Source organism: Typha latifolia, chromosome 15 (genome assembly GCF_019914945.1).
Source record: "Typha latifolia isolate L0001 chromosome 15, TyphaL0001v2, whole genome shotgun sequence".
Taxonomy (NCBI): Eukaryota; Viridiplantae; Streptophyta; class Magnoliopsida; order Poales; family Typhaceae; genus Typha; species Typha latifolia.
In genome coordinates, this window is record NC_133100.1 from 1119385 (window position 1) to 1139588 (window position 20204).

Here is a 20204-nt window from a genome sequence, read left to right on the forward strand (position 1 = left end):
TTTTGCTTGGCATTAATAACATCACAATTTTTTTAATTGGCATTCCATGTCAAACTATGTATATATATAATGTGAAAGATGATAACAGACAGTTTCTTTTTTATAATTATGGTTGAGAATTAGTAGGTCAAAATGGTTTTAGGCTGTCTAAACGGCGTATGAGATTAATTAATTCTTTACTTTTCCTAGATGTTTAAGTTTTCTTAAGACTATTATTTGTAAATTATTATCCTTGAATCAAAGATGGCAACATTATTATGAGTTGAAATTTTATTTTTTACATGATTTATCCAAGCATAAGAAACTAATACTTAATGGTCTTTTTCTTACTTTGTGGAGGTCTTGGTTCTTATATCAGAATGTGCTTACTCTAATTCCTACTTAAACTTTACTAAATGCAAGTTTTTTTTCAGTGTTTTTTTAATTACTTTAAGGTCCATAATTGAAGCAAGCAAGTAGTTAAATCTTTGTAGTTGGTTGTCTTAGTCACTAGATTTTGCTTTTAAACAACATGAAAAAGAACTAATTCTCCCAATCATGATTCCACATCAACAACTTGCTTTCCTCATTTGCAAACAAAATCTAGTGTGGACTTTGATGTGATTACCTTACTAGGTTCAATGTCCCAAAGAAGTAACCATTTGTGATAATAAATCACTTGATCATCTTTTCAATTTGAGCTAACAGTTCACATATTAATGGATCATAAAATCAAGATAATTAATATTAAAAGACATGATATATATTATTGTTCGGTTACCTAATAGTTTAAGATTTTTAATCGATTGATTATCTCATATAATATTATAGTCAGCGGTATGAGGTTTATGAGTTCAAATCTCGTTAACTTGCTTCTAACCCTCTAATCTCTAGTGTTGGAGTGTGGTCGGTTGCAAATATTATTATCTATCATCTGTTCACGTGTAGTAAATCATATCATGGTAAAGTAACTTTGTATTAATAGCAAATAATTATACTCAAAGGCTTCAAAGGACAACTCTAAATCCTAAATTTGCGCTTAGTGGGATTGATTAGTGGAAAGCCACACTAATAGGGTATTATTATTTTTTTAATTACTCTCCACTAAACTAACCAAGCACCTTTACTTTATCTTAACTGACAAAGTTTGACACCCCAATGCTTATCACTTTGGATTGGGGGTGAAGACTTCCTACTTTCCTAGAGAGATTAGAGAATGGCCAATCACATCAAAATATGTTGCTTAAAATAGAATGTGCAACAAAGTTAAACCGATGTGCTAATCTTGGATTAGGGTATGCTGCCCTCTTTTAGGAAGCTCAATACAATGGGCTTAAGGTGGATTAGCCTAATCACATCTTTGCTTTCCCACCAATCCAATGCTGCTTTTTGGTCAGTTTGTGATGGTTTCATGGCCAATGCAATGACCACTTGCACAAAGATTGATAATAGTTTTATGGAGTTTAATTAAAGTCTTTGATCACTTCCCTCTTTTGTCCAAGTGCACTGCATTGAAGCCTTTGGACTATTTAAAAGCTTAGAGGAACAATTGGAAATAATAATCTAAGGAGCATAATGATATGGGCAGGCTCCTAAGTTGGTGTGACACAATTAAAAAGTTAACACTAATTATCATTGTTTAGTTATTTTCTTATCATAGATTTTTGGCACTGACTAAGGTCTTTATTTGACAAACTAAAAAGGGGAGTTTGAACTTCTTGATTGGTAGGTAGTAATGGCCCTTGCATAAGCAAATAGATAAGTTTCTAATCAAAAAGTTAATTTTTTTTTTAAAATAATTGACTTTCTATATTTTGAAAGTGGCTAATACTTCTTTGAAAATTTGTACTTGTATCTTGTTAAAAAGAAGTACTATTATTATGAGTAAGTTTTTTTCTTTTTCATTAAAAAGAGTTTTATTAAACTTTCGGAGATTTTCAATTTTAAAAAAGGTCGAAACGAAGGAGGAGGAGATTAATCCCTTCGAGATACAATAAATAACTAATCCTATCCTTATGAGTTGCCTAATCAACAACCCGATTACAATACTTAATAAGTATGCAACAGAGTATAGAGGTCAAAAAATGAGCTATTAGTTCTCTGCAGCAAGGAACTCCTTCAGAATGGTTGACAACAGTGAATGACCATCTCAAAGTCACCTTCAAAGATGACTTCAGGAAAACTTCTAGCTGCAGTGAATTCCAATGCATGGAGAAGGGCTAGCACCTCAGGTTTCAAAGGGAAAGTACAATTGAAGGGTTGTGCCCTGGCAAAAGGAAGGGAACCCAAGTGATCTCTGCTAACAAAACCATCCTCAACATGCTGATTACTGGGATCAAAGGCATCATCCATATTAATTTTTAACCCACTTAATAAGGGTGATCAAAGGTGACCACCATCCCTCCTGTCAAAATATTCATGAGCCATAGAGAAGACTTGTCTAGCAGTAACCTCGGCCTTGCATCTCTCACCCTTAAAGCACATATGAAAACGGATCGGATATAGACTAGATAGTGCTCAACTCATATCTGAATCCATATTTTTAGTCTGAATACGGATTCAGATGCGGATATTAGACGTACAGCAAAACTTAAAACCATATCCTGACTAAATAGATATGGATAATTTTTTAATAAAAAATTAAATCTTAAATGGAAGTTGATTAAATTTTAAACGAATTATGATCTTTTATTTAGACATAATCAATACAAAAATGTTAAGAGTTTCACAAAAAATAATTTTTTTATATGTCAAATACATATAAAATTAGATAAATTAATCTATATAAATAATATATAATATATTATTAGTAACAATATTAATATTCACTATTTAAGAAAGCAAATTAAAAACTGTAAATCATTCAAAAAATATATGAATAAATGGATATCTGATATTCTTATTCGAATCTGTATCCAGATTTTTTTTAAAATTTTTTATCTATAACCGAATCGGAGAGAAATTTTTTATCTACATTGGATCAGAATCGAATTTGATAGTGGGTCGGATCACCCCTACATATGGGGCATGGTCATTAAAATATCATGGAAAGGGTTTTGCTGCTTTGCACCTACTAGATCATCCAATTAGCCAAAGCCACAATGATCAACTTTTAATTTTTCACTGTTGCCCTCCATTAGATTTGTCATCAGATATCCCGTTGGTATATAGCTGAACATAGAGTCATGGGTTTGGGAATTGTGAATAAAACGAGTAATAATAAAAAAAAAGGTGATCCACCCTATACCAAGAAAGCATACTTAATTTAATATAGTTGTATAATATAAGTATCTAATCAAGCTAGTTCTTTCAAATGAATAGTATATATATATACAATGGTGGCATTAAGCCTACAATAGTATATATATTTGATCTCTTTTTCTTTTTTACTTTGGCTTGAGATTGCATTCAAGTTAGATATATTAATGAGTTAGGCATTGGTGAAGAGTACTTCTGAAACAATCAAGTAGGTTAAGACTTGGTTAATTCCAAATTTGATCTCAAATTGTTTACCAATTCACAGAGCTTAACATGGAGCAAACCATTCAAATTTCCCATAGTTTAATTTCTTTCTTTATTTTAAGAAAAAATTGGAAACCAAAAGACGAATTAAAAATTCATTTAATTCTCCTCATTTTGCGATAATTTAGATATGTTAAATTATCATACAATCAGAATAGACATGGTTATTATTTTTTATTGGAATAACTATCATCGTTTTCTACAATGACCCTTTTAATTATAAAAAATATCTCACTTGACTCCTTATATTAGGGAGTCATTATGTAACAAAACAAAATTTTAAGAAATTATTAATAAAAAATAATAATAGTTCAGGAAGGCGAAAAGTGAATTAACACCTTTTAATTCGGCAAACTTAAGCTTTTAAGTTGGATGGATTCCAATGACCTGGGATTTAATTTGAACCAAACTTGTTTGCATAGTTAATTTTGGACATAAGTAAGCAAAATTTATTATTATTTTTCTTAAAAGAGTGTCATAGGCTACTTAGGCTAGTTTTTACCTAATAACTGACACAGTTAATAATGTTAGATAATCAATTGACCTAAAAATTTAAATTGTTGGGCTTCCATACACTTAAGCACTTAATCCACTTTGTAGCTCAGATAAAATTGCATTTCTCTCATAAGTTATAAAATAACCAAACTATCTCTATAGTTCCCAAATCATACTCTATTACTACTGGGTAGCAGCTAATTATGCCTTTTTATATCCTAGACTCGTAGTTCACGATTGACTAACAGTTATAATTTAGTCTTAACCATAATACAAATTAATTGCGTAGTTTAAAGTGTATGATATAGATTAAATCACCATAATAGAGTAAATTATAATATTTCTCATGTATTAAGCCATTTAACAGATAGGACCCAATGTAAGTAAGATGTTTTACAACTAACAAGAGAAGAAACTTAAAAAGAAAATACTAATTACTTATTATATCCTCCTCTCTTACCCCTTTACATCCACCGTAGCATAGTAGATAGGAAAATACTGAGCTTGGATAGACACTGCAGCTGATGGAAAATACTAAACATTAAATGTATTTTGATGTATGCCAATGCACTGAGTAGCTCTATTTTGTATTAAATAGAGTTGAGTTGGGCCTTGATGAGGCCTAATGTGGTGGATTGCCAATGTGTTAGGGGCTTGAACTTGGCCCGGTCGGGTTCAAGTCGAGTTATTACGTGTAAGTTCGGTTCAAGGTGGCTCGACCAGGTTAGGTTTGGCCCGAATCTATCTCCTAATTTTAGGCTTCAACATGAATTAGGCTTGAATGCGATTTGATTAAAACTCGATTCTCAATCATAGTAATTGTTTCAAGAGTTCAGGATTTTAGGTTTCCTCAGAAATTTATTTTATCTAAATACTTAAATAGATTTGTTTATAAGATTGTTGAACCGTTAAATGTTTTATATATAAACGTCGAAATATTTAGTGCCTCGGGTAAAAATCTTTCAAAGTATTTAAATAATTTAATAATTTTCTTAATAGCTTATGACATGATATCTGGGATATTTTTAGTATTAAGATTAGTTCGAGGACTAGATGGATTAATAAGTTTTTAAATAGGTTTCTTTTTGACAAAAACTTGAGTGTTTGTCAATTAAAATGTAAAACATATTTTAGGGACTTCATATTTCCTAGAGTCATTCTTTGGTTGTTGGATTTATGTTAAAGAAAATATATAATTACCTTAAACATGAGACACTAAAGTGAAATAACCATTATTAGCTTTCTTTTTTCCATTTTGAGAAGGTTTTGAGGTCACCACGTTTATCCATTACTCTTCTTAGTCCCTCATTCTAATTTTGAAAAACTTTTGGGTGCTTATCGTTGGATTTCTGTAAACATGTGCAACATTTAGATATATTTTTCTTACAAACAACACCCCATATTTCGAGTATATTAATTATAAAAGATCTCTTTTATTTACAAATAGAGCTTCCAAATTGCCAAAAAAAAAACTAAATAATATTCTAAATTAAGTTTAATTTAACAAATGACAGGTGGGAAAAATAATATATTTCATCCATCTCAAAAGATAGTTCTATTTGCTTAATTACTCGTCTCTCAGATATTTGAGATCAAATATATATATATATATATATATATTCGTCGGTAATGTATGATTTTGTATATTTTAATAAATATGAGCTCTATTTATAAACAGTAAAAGATGACTTTTCTGTAATATAGTAAAAATGTAGGCAGTTATATGTAATTTGCTCTATTTTTATCGGAATATGAAAATAGTCATGATTTGAATAAAGATATTATTCCCTACGCTCCATTGCATTCTTCTCCTCCCTCCACCTCTAAGACCTCTGCGACCTCTTCTAGGGTATCGACTCTCTCCTCTCCGCCCACTCCGATCCCCCTCGATCTCCGCCGCAAGAGTTGCCAGCGGCGATGGCGGAGGAACCGGTGACCGCCACTCCTCCGGCGACGGCGCCGCCGGAGGTGGTGGATTCGGTGGGGCATTCTGTGATTCCGATCGCGAATAAGCTCCAAGACATCTTTGCGCAACTTGGGAGCAGCTCCACGATCGATCTTCCGCAGGTAGCGGTGGTCGGGAGCCAGAGCAGCGGCAAGTCGAGCGTCCTCGAGGCGCTCGTGGGGCGCGACTTCCTCCCCAGGGGATCGGACATTTGCACGCGGCGGCCGCTCGTGCTGCAGCTCGTGCACTGCCCTCGTCGTCCGGAGGGGGTGGAGGGGGACGAGTGGGGGGAGTTCCTCCACTTGCCTGGGAAGCGGTTCTTCGACTTTGCGGAGATCAAGCGAGAGATTCAGGTAATTGAGGATTTACAAGATCTCTAGGTATCGAGATGTTACGAAATTTTATTCAATTTCTCTCTGAAAGGCTGTGATTGAAGGTGTTGCAGTTTGATTTTTTTTTTTGCCTTGCAGTTCTAGTCACACGTCTTAGAATTTGCTAGTACGTTTATGTAGAAAATAGAGTTGCCAGAATTCTTGAAATCCAGATACCAAGGAGCAGCTCATGTATTTAGAAAAACTGCATCTACACATATAAAGTGCAATATAAAACTAGTTTTTAGTTTATGAATCCTACGAAATATCCTTTCCAGAGGCTAAGATGGGCTCATATACAGTATCTTAACTCCACTTCAATTAAGTTAATGTCAAAACACAGTATTTCAAAAGACAAAAAGAGGGAAGATATAAGACTTGTACTAATATTAGTTTTTCATTTGACTCTATGGATACTACATCTTGAAACACATGACACCAAATGGCTCCCAAGTGATTTAGGATTTTGAACATTGTTTGGTTGTGGTGACATTTTGTTTATTTACCCTTTATAAGGCTTTCGAGGCGCTGTTGCATCCAAGGTTGCTAGTAGGTTTTGTTAGCATCCAATTCCAAGGTCACTAGTGCTCTACAAGATTGTTAAGACTATTAAGACAAGTTATGCAATTTCCTTGGCATGAGTTTTTCTGCTATTTCACAGTTGTATATATGGATTTAGCTAGATATACTTTTAACCATGCTTCACAAACGATCCAATGAATTTGTTAGAATTTTGGCATGTTGATAAATTGTGTTTAACTTTGCTAATTCCTACATCTAGCTCCTGCCGTTGACGTCGTCACAGCTCATGAGATTGAATTAGTTCCATTGGTTCTTTTCTTTATCAAGTCCTGCTCATAAATGCTATCAGTAATCTGCTTATTACTAATAAGAGAATAGGTTGGTCTTAAGTTATCATGCTCTTCTCTTACTAATGAATGCTTGCAGGCTGAAACAGATAAAGAAGCTGGAGGGAATAAGGGAATTTCAGACAAGCAGATTCGTTTAAAGATTTTCTCGCCAAATGTCCTAAATATCACTTTGGTTGACTTGCCTGGGATTACAAAAGTTCCTGTTGGAGACCAGCCAAGTGATATTGAGGCGAAAACTAGACAAATGATCTTGTCATATATCAAACATGCGACATGTATAATAATAGCAGTCTCTCCAGCAAATGCAGATTTAGCAAATTCTGATGCATTGCAGATGGCAAGAATTGCTGATCCAGATGGTACTTCTTTTAAAGCAGTTCTCACTTGGTTTCATCTATTTTTAATGAAAATAAATAGCCTCTTTTAGAGGAAAGCAGAGGAAATCTTGCACTCTAATACTTTTGCCATCTTTTCTTTTCTCCCTCAATAGGTTCTCGAACAATTGGCGTTATCACTAAGGTTTCATTTTCGAACTTCCACATTTACCCATTATAAATATGTAGTCAAATTCCGAGAAACATAACAATATTATTTCAATGGCTTTAGTTAGACATCATGGACAGAGGTACCGATGCTCGTAACTTCTTGCTAGGAAATGTGATTCCCCTTAAACTTGGTTATGTTGGAGTGGTGAATCGCAGTCAACAGGTATGCTCTGGTTAAAATTTCAATATTAATAAATGCATGCCAACTTATGGTTCTTGTGAGACTGCATATGGTTCTATGTTTGCCGTCAGACACTAAAGGAGAGTATTTTAACCAAAACAAAAGTAGAGAACAAAAACCAAAGAAAATAATGAAATGGACAATTGACCTCGCAAATAATTAACTGATTATAGTGTCACTTGGTCTTCATCAATTAAGATGGGTGGCGGAAGTACAACTTCCATTATGATCAGAGTTTCTTTAAATTTTTAATTTTTCTTCTGTGGCATTCTTTAGATGCTAACTCATGTTATTTCTCCATAGATCCTTAGTAAATTTCATAATTGAGGCACTAGTTGAAGATACGGTTGGTTACTAATGCATTCTAAGTGGAAGGATGTAACTCTTTTTATTAATGTAAAGGCAAGTTGCTTGTGATAATGAAATGAGATGCGATGAGTCTAATTGTATATTGCTTTAACTGAGAAGGTGGATGTATAGAGTTTTTACATACATCTATTACTTAATAATGTATACAGTAGAATCTTATGGAATACACAATTGAATGAGATAGGTAGGTGCTCATGCAATTGTGCATAGTAGCTAATCTCCTATGGAGCCTACCAAATTCTCTGGGTAATCACCATGATCTGGAGGAGTGATTGGTTTTCTATTGATCTAGGATCTTTCGTAGTTTAGTTACCTTTGTTAATTAGCAGGAAGAGAGAAAGAAGATTATCTTGTTATGGTCATCTGATAACAAGATTTAGGAGGAAAAGAGACTGGATTGATAGGACTTAGAGGAATCAAACTAGTAAGTGACAATATAACAAAAGCTAGCTATGGTCTATGGGTAGTTAATTCATAATACATGTGCCTCTTATTTTACATGTTTCCTGAAATTTTATTGCATTCTTAACCTTGGCAGGATATTATCTCCAATCATAGTATCAAGGAGGCACTAGCCTGTGAGCAGAAATTCTTCTCCACCCAGCCTGTATGACCAAATACTTCATTCTGATCCGTTCCTTACCCATTGTTTTCTTCCCTTATGTTCCTTATTGGCTTCAGTAACCATTTCTCGAGATTTTTTAAGTTATCATGCTGATAACAGGCATACAGTGGTCTTGCTGCTTGTTGTGGAGTTCCTCAATTGGCAAAAAAATTAAATCAGGTAGTTGTTGCTAACATAGATTCTGCACTCTGTCAATTGATATTTCTCATTGTTAAATCTTGTACTTTGTTTTTCTTTAACCAATAATATTTCTTCCATGAGAATATTGGTAGTCACCATTACTCATTGACATAAAGCAATAAGTACTCTCATTGATGATCTCTGGTTTTACATGCAGATCTTAGTGCAGCACATCAGGTCTGTTCTTCCAGGACTGAAGTCCCGTATAAATACTCAACTAGTAGCTGTTGCAAAAGAGCATGCAGCCTTTGGAGACATTGTAGAGTCGAAGGTAATCTTTTAGACTCTTATATCTGGTACTGCTATCATTTTATCTGCTGACTGTGCTTGCTTGGATTATTATGTAATGCTGCTATTATTGTATATTTGATGACATGCAATTATCCTATATCATCTTCAGAGGAAATGTATGCTTAAAATGATATCCGCTTGCAAGGAGATTAACTAAAATTGCATTTCATTAGTTGCAAATGGAAAAAGTGCAGAAAATTACGTACCTCTTGCTTTCATGCAAGTTTCAACTTCTCGAACTGATAAACTCAATCAAATTTCTTTTTCCCTTCTACCTTGTTTAAGTCGACCTCATTCATGTTTTTCAAGTACTTTTAGTGTGTACAACAGCGGACATAGAAAGGACTATCTTTGTGGCAAAGGATATCAATGATCCCCAATGAACGATCGATTACAAGGATATCTTAATCAATTGTTCTCACCATTAGATTAGGGGTTAGACTGGGTATTTTCCTTTGGAACAGGTTCATGTGTTTGATGTGTCAAAATGCTGAATCCGGAGGAGGTGGCCAAGAAAACAAGATGAAAACAAAGGATAAGAATGCAAATGACATATGGTAATAGGGTTATGAGAGTTACTCTTAATAGGAAAATATAATGGATATTCAGTTGCGATGGAATATAAGAAAAAGGAAGTCTGGGTGCTATGCTTCTGCTAGCATGGGTTCAAGAAGGTTTAGATATTCACTATTGTTCTCCCGAAGTAGGTTGTTCCCTTGGCATGCATTGTGCCAGGGCCCTTTATTTTGGAAAATATATTATGTACATGAGTGAAGCTAAATCTTGAATACTTGTGAATAGATGAGCCTACACTAACCAAGAGTAAATAAGACATGGAAAAGCTTTGCTGGCAACAAGGAGTACTCTGTAAGAATATTCTAATACAGTTCATTAATACATTCCCTCAACCTTGTATTATTTAGGTTCTACATGATTCTCTGAATTGGCAAGTTTAAAATTTTAAGGATTATAGACTTTTTTTATCAGCAAATTTTAACAATTAACACTTTTCAGCGAAACTTTTTTTTTATCTTTTATTATAAAAGGATGTTCTACGGCCACTAGGTTTTGCAACTCATGGTTTTGCATTGTTGTTTGTTTGAGTGCTTTTTCTGGTAAAGGGTAGTCTAAAAAGTAAAAACACTCTAGATTCTCATCTGTGTAGTTGACATAGATTGTTTCCTTGTTTTGTGAATAGCTGACACCATTAATTAGAGTTTTACTGCCATCATGGTAGTTAAGATTTATGAGCATGGTGGTGGTGCGGATCTTGGGACAAGGGGATTGAATGTATTTGAATCTATCTCTGGAACTGAATGCAAAGTTCATACACCTAGGCTTGGCAATAAGTAACTTTTGATGAGGTAGAGTATGCCATCGACATTGAATTTGAGATACTTTGCAGCTGTCACAGGAGCTTTGCAGTACAGAAATGGTATCGAGGATAATATTTGCCAGGTTGCGATGTGGTTGCTTGTAGTGGTGGTGTATGGAATGGGGGTGGGTGACAGGCTGGTGGATTTCCATGGAGGAGGTGTAGATGTTGAAGTAGTCAATCATAGTTCTAGGATGTTTTGGGGGAATAACGAGATGACTCTTGTGATCATGCTTTAGAGAAAATGAGAAAAAATGTGAAGTCCTTTTTCTTAAAGCAGAATGAGTAATTTGCATGAAAAATCAATAATTCAATATGGTTTTGCTTTTTACCACTTTACCCAATTTTTTGTTTTCCTTTGCTGGATAACCCAATGACCTTTATTAGACCAAAGTGCCCTTACTTCACCTTTAAGAGTAGAGAGAGAGAGAGACCTTCTTTGCATTTAATGTTAATTTGTATTTTTTTTCAAAAGACGACAATACCTTTCTTAAGAAAAGATAGTACTATTTTGAAATTATAAGAAATACTCTTTTTCTTTCTCCTACTAGCATTCCACTGAACAAGCTTGCCATTATCGGTCTAGCACATACTACAAATTTTAGTCTCTATTTGAGATGAGAATATTTTGTTATGGCTAAATAAAAAAACCAAAATGACATTTTCACTTACTATGTAATTAATCCTCACTTACCATAGCTTAATCCACTGAGATTAAATAGTAAATCCACAAAAACCGTATATGAGCTCATATAGTAATATGCCTACTCATGTTGTGAGATTTTCTTCTTTCATGCCCAATGATACTCAAATACTTCCTTGAGAAATGCTCATATGAGGTAGAGTACATTAGTTTTAGTTCCACACATTAATACTATACAATTTCACTTACTATATTCTTAGTCTTCATTTATTACTGTTCAATCTGCGGAATCCATATAGTAAATCCAGATAAATCATATATGAGCTCATATGCCAACTCATATGGTGTTCTTTTTTTCCTTCTTGCCATAGGACACTTAAAATGTTTACTTCAAAAAAGGATGAGACAAACTTGATAGAAGTCCTTGAAAAGATACTTAGGGCCTTAAGTTGGGAAGATGTTATAGCTCTTAATAGGGCTAACTGGTGGAAAAGGGAATAACTCAGCCTACACTCATTAATTTGGAAATTGGTCTGATGGGCTGTTAATTCTTTCCATTCTCATTTTTGTTAGTTGGTCCAGTACCGATTTTTCTGAATCATACTACAATAGATGGCAATTTAAAGTGCCAAAAGGTTGCATCTTTCATCGCTTGTTATTTCTTTTTTTGTTCTTTGTTGCATTAAAATTTATAGTTTGAATCTGCAAATATAGACATAAGTTATTAAAATTATCATTTTACCTGGTAGCATACAGTTACCTTGTTTCTTTAATCTATCATATCATAACTGGCATCTTGCATCATGTGTTTCTATGAACCATAAACCTTCTAGTTTTCCACTAGTACTTGTTCATTTCTTTTCCATTATTTCATATTTAATTGTACAAACATGTGATTTTTAAGGTCATATCTTTTAAAATTGGACATATTCTGATTTGCACACAGGCTGGTCAGGGAGTTAGACTCTTGAACATTTTGGCAAAATATTGTGAAGGTAACCTCAAATTTAATATTCAATAACTGGTATTCTTGTTTCCTTTTAAACATTGTTATAGGGCTTCTTTTTGAGTTTGTTTCATTCTCTTTCTATGTACTTGCTAATTGACAGTTTAGCATAGTTGTAGAATTTTCATAGAAATTCTTAGATTCTTTAAAAGTTGAAAATAGAAAAATATGATAAAGTGGAGGGCTTGTGGTTTGCAATGGAGACTTCATAAAAGCGACCTTTAATTAAGAACATTACGAAATACTAATAACAGTACTAAACAAATTGGGTTGATGAATATGCTTCTTTTACTTGAAATTTATAGGCACAACATAATTTTATCTCACTGATTTTTTTTTCCAAATAACTAAAGGGCAACTTATAACCCCAAAGGGACCAACATGAAAGGACCCCTAAACTTTCCCAACATGGGATTTTTAGCTCAATATATCTGTTCATCATCACTTAGTTATTTTTAGAACTATCATTCTTCCTTCCTGTTCATATTGGCTTTAGTTTAAACATTTATTGTCCAAATACTGAACTTCTTCCTTCTCAGCTTTTTCTTCAACGGTGGAAGGCAAAAATGAGGTGTCAACAGATGAGCTTTCTGGTGGAGCGCGAATTCACTATATTTTTCAGTCAATTTTTGTGAAGAGCTTGGAGGTCTGCAGGAATCACTTTAATCTTATATGTTACATATGCTACTGTACATAATAAATCTATTCATGATAACTGCAGATGCTTCTTTTAAATGATATCCTTTAGTATTATATTTACTTTCATGAGCAGTTCATATTATTTTTTTTATCTTTTACCTGTATTTGGATGTAGAACTTTAAGATTCGGTGTTATTTGAGTTGCAGGATATTGATCCTTGTGACAGCATAACTGATGAAGATATACGCATGGCCATACAAAATGCAACGGGCCCTAAAAGTGCTTTGTTTGTTCCTGAGGTGTGTCTGGACATGGAGAATTGCTAACTAGATTTCTAAACATTCACATAGTGTCTTATTTCTCTCAAGTTTTTGGTAGTAGGAACTAGAAACTTACTTTATGTTATCAAACAAATTTCTAGGTACCATTTGAGATTCTTGTCCGAAGGCAAATTGGTCGGTTGCTAGACCCAAGTCTCCAATGTGCAAAATTTATATATGATGAATTAGTCAAAGTACAGACTCTGCGATGCCATATCTTTTTTTTTTGTTGAATTGTCAGAACCTCAATCTAGAGTTCTTATAAATATGTTATTCTGCCACTGTAGATGAGCCACCGCTGCTTAGCTATGGAGTTGCAGCGCTATCCTGTTCTTAGAAGGCGCATGGATGAGGCAATTGGCAATTTTCTAAGGGAAGGCCTTCAACCTGCAGAGACAATGATAACCCATATAATTGAAATGGAGGTAATTGAAGCATCTATTATGAGTTCTTGCAATGATATGCATGCATCACATCTCTAGTTAAATTTAGAGAACATGAACCTACAAAACTTGTTATAAACCATATGAGTGGTTTGCTATTAGATGCACCTTTTCTTATTCTTATGTAGTTGAGATGGACAGATGTTGAATTGCTGATTGAGAAGTGGGGAGGTGGAGATAGGGTTTTGCTGAGAAGAAAGTGAGGGAAGGTCTGGTTTTGGACCTTACTAGATATGACTTGGATTGTATGGGGTCCTACTCTGTCTTTCTCTCTCACTGACTATATCCCCCCTTCATATTTTTCTATTGGTTGGTGCTTATAGGTGTCTACTTTAGTACTTAATATTCATTAAAATTCTCTTCATCTATGATTATGTGCTTAGAAACTACTGCTGATTTTAATTTTAGCCACATTTCTTTACCTATGATCACTAGCAGATCTGCCACCCTTTTGCATAACTATTGCTTTACTTTCTGTTTAATGGTTTTCCATGTTTGCAATGAGATTTAGCAAAAAAGAATGGCAGGATTTGCTTGTAGAAGAATTAGTAAAGAGGAAATAGAATTTTTGATAATAAAGGGGCACTGATTTACATGGGGATTTTGCTCATGGGGAGATTAGAAAGGGCAACACATGTGCAGCCTTAACCTCATTAGTGGAGAGTTTGTTTCGCTCATGCGAAATGCACTACCAAAATGCATGAAGAAACTCTTGACTGCAGTAGGGACTAGCGAGTTACATGCTCACACTGGAGATGTTGATGAGTAGGCTTGCAGAGTAGGCTAGGAGCTTGAGTTCAAATGGCAGCATTTGGCTTACTTGAAATTAAATCAAAGTCATAGTCTTCTTTCGGCAGACTTGAAAATGGTTAAACCGGTGTAGTTATCTAAGCATTGAAATGTCAAGATGATAGGTTTGCTTCTAGTTCTTTTTCTCCCTACTCTAATAAAGGATTTAATATTTATAAATTGGAAACACCATTGTATCATGCATTGTTTTATCTTGAAGCAGTTTCTACTTTCGACATATCCCTCTAATTAAGTTTATAGTGAGCAATTAGGCAAAACAATTTGAGCTTCTTCACACAGTTCAAGACCTCTAAATTAATTAAGGATTAAAATTATGGTATACGAGCAACTCTCTTAGATGGCATATTATCTTGGATCAATTGCAGTGTGTTTACTTGAACAAAATTTTCTTGCAGATGGATTACCTAAATACTTCACATCCAAGTTTTATTGGTGGAAGTAAGGCTGTTGAGATTGCACAGCAGCAAGTTAGATCTTCCAGATTGTCGCTGTCATTGCCTAAATCCAAGGTAATCCTGGTTTTTGTGGCAAATAAATATGGATCCGCTCTTCAGTAATTAAATTTCACATTTTTCACTGCCCTCTGACTTCATGCAGCCTCATTGTTGATTAATGCAATGGGGCTGTGAGAAATGAAAGAGTGCCCGAACTATGGGAAGTGAGTAAGTGTGGGCTATTATGCAAAGATACCTTCTACCTTTGAGTCTATCTCTTCATAGATTGATTGTGTGATTCTAAATTCTACTAAACTGTCAGGACTTTTTCTGGTCCAGAAGAAAAAGGACTTCTTTACAGTATAACCTGATGTGAACTCATACAATGAACATTGAGCTGGCTTCTTAACTGCTTTCAGCTTTAAGTCCTATACTGCTATACTGACATGTTTAGGCAAGACTTTAATGACTTTGGATATGTTCAAATTTCAAATTAGTTTAGGTACTAGAACAATGCACTGAACAGATCCAGAACCTCTGTGTATGGTGTTTCCACTTTCCACCTAATTTATTGTAGATTCATAACATAGATCTGAACACATCTCATCTCTATGCATGAACAATCAAACATAATAGGGAAATATCTATTTATTGGTGATGGTTGCAACTGCAACTTCTCTGGAATCTAAACTCTATTTCATGGTTCTATTGGTTTATTTGTCCTTTTTGCATTTAAACTAGTATATCAGTACTCCACACTCCTTTCTTTCTAAGTTGATTGCAAGTTTCTCCTCCATGGCTTGAGGTAAAACAGCCATCTGGCAGAAGTTAACTTCCTATTGTTTCTTTTGTTCACCAGAGAGCTCTCCTTGTTGATTAGTAGGAGGTAAGCTAGAAAAAAGAGAATGATACAAATAAAGAGAATTCAGTTGTCCATCCCAGGCCTAAATTTTAGTATTATGATTAACTACAAACTGAAAGCACTATAGTTTAGAAATAGATTAATTTTCCTTTTTCAGTGAAAAGGAACTGCTTTTTGCATGTTACCCTTAATGTTCTGATTCTTGTACTTACTAAGGTTCCTTTTCTCAACTCTAATAATACGAATCATACTATTAGAAGTTCTGTTCCTTTGTGTTAGACAAGTATTGGCTTTGTATTGATATCACATGTTGTGGGTCAAGGATGGTGTGGACACTGAGAAGCTACAAGGATCTGAAAAAATCCTAAAGTCACGAGCAATTCTTGCTAAAGGTGGTGCAAACGGAGCAGTTGCTGATCAGGTTCTGGATTACTTTTTAGGGCTTTTTACATCTTTTCTCATTTGTTTGTTGCTGTATCCTCATGACAATTTTTTAAATTCAGAGATGCAAATTTTTATCTGTTAATGAGCCTTATCATGATACTCTTTCTTTTCCTGACTCTTCAATAGGGAGTTCGACCTGTTGCAGATTCTGACAGACCAGGATCAGCTGGTAAGATTAAGGAAAGATTAAAAAGAAAAACTTTTAGTTCCTTCGCTGTTTGCATTTGAGTCAAGAAGAAACAATATTCTTCAGTCAAGATATCAATGAATGCATATACTTGTCTGTATCCCTCCTAAGCTCAATCTGACAATTATCTTTTATCAAGAGTACCTTTATTACTGTCACATGCACAATATCCTCTCAACTTAGTTCGCTCATAACCCCATCTGTTTAAGATAATCTTAGAAAGCAGTAGCTACTTTTGTTTTTTATTTAAACCTTTTCAGTGAAGAGGAATTTTTTTTTCAAGGTCATCTAATTACTAGTTTTAAGCAGGAAGTGCAAGTGGAGGAAGCTGGGGCATTTCTTCAATTTTTGGTGCCACTGGATCTCGCCCTCCTGTAAAAGAAAGTTCTACAAATAAGCCTCAGTCCATCCCAGTTCACAACATGGATCATTCTCTCTCTATGATTCAGCTAAGAGAGGTGGACTAAACTCCCAAACCCTCTATTAAGTTGTCTGACAAACTACAGCAATTGGAATCTAACTGTTATCCACTATGACTCAGCCACCCATCACTCTAAAGCCCTCAGAAAACCAGACAGAGCAGGAAGCTGTGGAGATAACTATTACGAAACTGTTGTTGAAATCATATTATGATATTGTCAGAAAAAATATTGAGGATGCTGTGCCAAAGGCTATTATGCATTTCCTGGTATGTTGCCTTACTCTGCTAGACAGTCGAGGCGTGTTTTTGGTAACTTACTGTTTTGTTCTAATAAATATTCTTTCTGGTACATGATCACATATATTTCTATTTTAAGAATTTCTACGCCACTTGAAGATAAGATGCAGGGAGTAGTTTAATTGATTTGGACATATAATTCAGAAACCTAGAATAGATGAGCTTTGATGGATCCTAATGTCCAGTTGGATCAGGAGAATAAGAAAACTAAATACCTACTACATAAAATTCTGAGTGAAGGAGAGATATATAAAGTTGAAGAACTTTGAATTATTCTCTACCTTGCAATTAATAAAGAGCTTCCACAGATAACATATTTTGTCATTTTGTAAAGAGTTATGGAGAAATATCTATTCTTCCTCATGTCAGCAAATAATTCATTTGTCTGATGTTATAGCTATTGTGCATTTGTGCTACTACCTAGAAAAAGTTCCTACACACAAGTCCATCTGAGACTTTTGAGGTTTCTGCTGGTCATCTATTCAATCTTTAACTTAGTATAGAAAATGAACTAACATCATATGTAAATAGTTAATTTAAGTATGTAACTCGATTAAAATTTTCTTTTATTATGTCTTTCGTTTTGTCCTTTCTAGTTTTAGAAAATTTAGCCAAAGCTGGAAGATGAAGCAGTAAACGATTTTCAATATCTTATGATTCTTATATTTTTTTAAAACCTTTATTCGTTAAACATATGTATTTAGGATGGTTATAATTAGTTAATTACTTATGTAGCTTTAAATATGTATTGCTTGGATGGGTACATATTGCATTTATTGTGATGAATGATTACTTATTATTAGAAGAAGATATTTGTTTGACTCTCTTCTTCTTAATGTTTGTTTTCTGTTGCTTCCTTATCATATTGAACCTTGAAAACTGTTTGCTGAGTGGGTCACTGTGAAATGATAGTCTCTGACATAAATGTTTGTGTATTATATAATCTGATTGTGACATTTTTCCCATGATGGAACTTGAGTACTTCATGGTTTTCATTTCATTATGTGAATCAACTTGTCCTTCTACAGTTTCTGGTCCAACTGCAATTTGATTTACCATGTAAGGCACAGACATCAGTAATTATAATCTATCATGCCACTACTGATACCTTGTGTCGTGTTTCAGGTTAATCATACAAAGCGGGAGCTGCATAATGTCTTAATTAGGAAACTTTACAGGTACATGGATCCTCGTCAGCATATTCACTTGGGTTCTTTTTTTTTTATTCCTTTGCTACCTGCTATTCTGCTATTACAGTACATCAAGATTTGTTGGAACCAGCCACTGTCTTTAAATTGTAAATTACCAACCTTTGATTAATGATTCTTATGGTTATATAGAGAGAACCTTCTTGAAGAAATGCTGAGGGAACCTGATGATGTAATGGTCAAAAGGAAGCGCATTCAAGAAATACTGAGAGTCTTGCAACAGGCACAGAGGGTAGGTGTCTTGCACTTCGTCACTCAGATGTGCATCTAAAATTTTATAATTGTCTACTCTAGAGACTGTTTCTTCTAACTGCCCTCAGTTCCTTTCTTTCTTTCTAGCTTGAGGTTTACTTCTTTATCTTGCAATTTTTTATGCATTAGACTTTGGAGGAGTTGCCTCTTGATGCCGAAACTGTTGAAAAAGGCTATACTCTTGACACTGATACAACTGGTCTGCCAAGGATCCATGGTCTACCTTCATCATTTTATGGAACAAGCAGCGATTCCAGTACAACATACATATCCTCTCCTAAAAATCCAAAGTCCAGAAAGTCATCTCATGTAGACCAACCGTCATCATTTTCTCAATATTCTGATGCAAATGGAGGTGGACATAATCCTGGAACTGGATCTAGTATGATGTTTTAAGCATTAAAACTAAAAGATGGAGGAAGCTGTTTGTTGAGATAACTTGTTTCTCTTTGTTAGTGCTGGGGTTGCTCTACACTCAGGTAAGTTTTTTTTTTTCTTTTATTTTTCTTTGAGAGGAAAGAAAGTTCAGGCCAGTTGTTTCTCATGTATCGCAGTAATTAATTTCACCACAGTAACCTATTCTTATTTTCTTTTCCTTTTCTGGGCAAAGCTTCTAAAAGAGAAAAGGAATTAGTGGCTTTGCCTCCATTCTTGTAGGTTCGTTCTAATTCTTCTCGAAATTGTTTGTTAAATTGAAACACTCTAGTGCTTCAGTTTGCTATTTGTAAAAATAGCCCCAAGTTTCGTTTGCAGTAATTCGAATGCCTTAATTGTTTAATTTGTCAATTGATAACTGATATGCTGTGCTGGAAATTTCTTTCTTTTCTATTGCAAACTATTTGAAAACCTGTTACTTCCCACTTTATTTCTTCATCCCCTCATTGAGACCGCGTAGGAATTGGATCTTGAGATTTATATTCTGCTACCAGTTTCTTATTCTTGAATTCTTCATTTCTTGAGTGCAGTTTTGGTGCTTGCTAATTCTTGCAGATCATTGACGGCGGCCACTAGATGCATGCTAATACATCAATTGCACACATCTAAATTTTAATTGTCTGAAATAAAATATAGAGGTTGTAGTAATTGCGATAGCGAGATTGAATTCGCCAGATGTATGCAATTTGAATCATTTGATGTATTAATGCTATCGAAATATCCGACTCCCAACCCCTGGAAGGTGATTTACTATTCAACTAAACCACAGGTGCTGTGATCCTCATCACCATAATAACAATACTACTAAGGTATATTTTCACACAAATTTAAATCTGAATAAACGGCTTGAAAATTTCTTTTCAATTATACACGTGTCAGGTCAAGTTCGGTTTTGAGTCAACGGAATCCATCTCTGTCTCTACCATTTGACTTTCCCCTATATGTGCTTGGAATTTTGGTGGCGTTTGGAAGATGAGAATGCTACGTTCCATCTTCCATTAGAAACTTCTGTAATAAATAATTTGTTGACAGATCGCACTTCGAATGAATAA

The 20204-nt window shown here is 34.4% G+C and overlaps 1 protein-coding gene across 1 annotated transcript; it reads left to right on the forward strand.

The window, feature by feature from the left end:
• Positions 1-5766: 5766 nt before the first annotated feature.
• Positions 5767-19503, forward strand: LOC140802349 (dynamin-related protein 3A-like). Its single transcript, XM_073157849.1, has 20 exons — positions 5767-6294; positions 7261-7543; positions 7675-7703; positions 7791-7892; positions 8818-8886; positions 9004-9063; positions 9242-9355; positions 12340-12388; positions 12939-13045; positions 13246-13338; positions 13461-13553; positions 13647-13784; positions 15008-15121; positions 16231-16329; positions 16479-16521; positions 16849-16997; positions 17081-17227; positions 18383-18435; positions 18598-18697; positions 18847-19503. The coding sequence occupies exons 1-20, from the start codon at positions 5914-5916 to the stop codon at positions 19111-19113; spliced, it is 2490 nt and encodes an 829-aa protein (XP_073013950.1). The 5' UTR covers positions 5767-5913; the 3' UTR covers positions 19114-19503.
• The last annotated feature ends 701 nt before the right edge of the window (positions 19504-20204 follow it).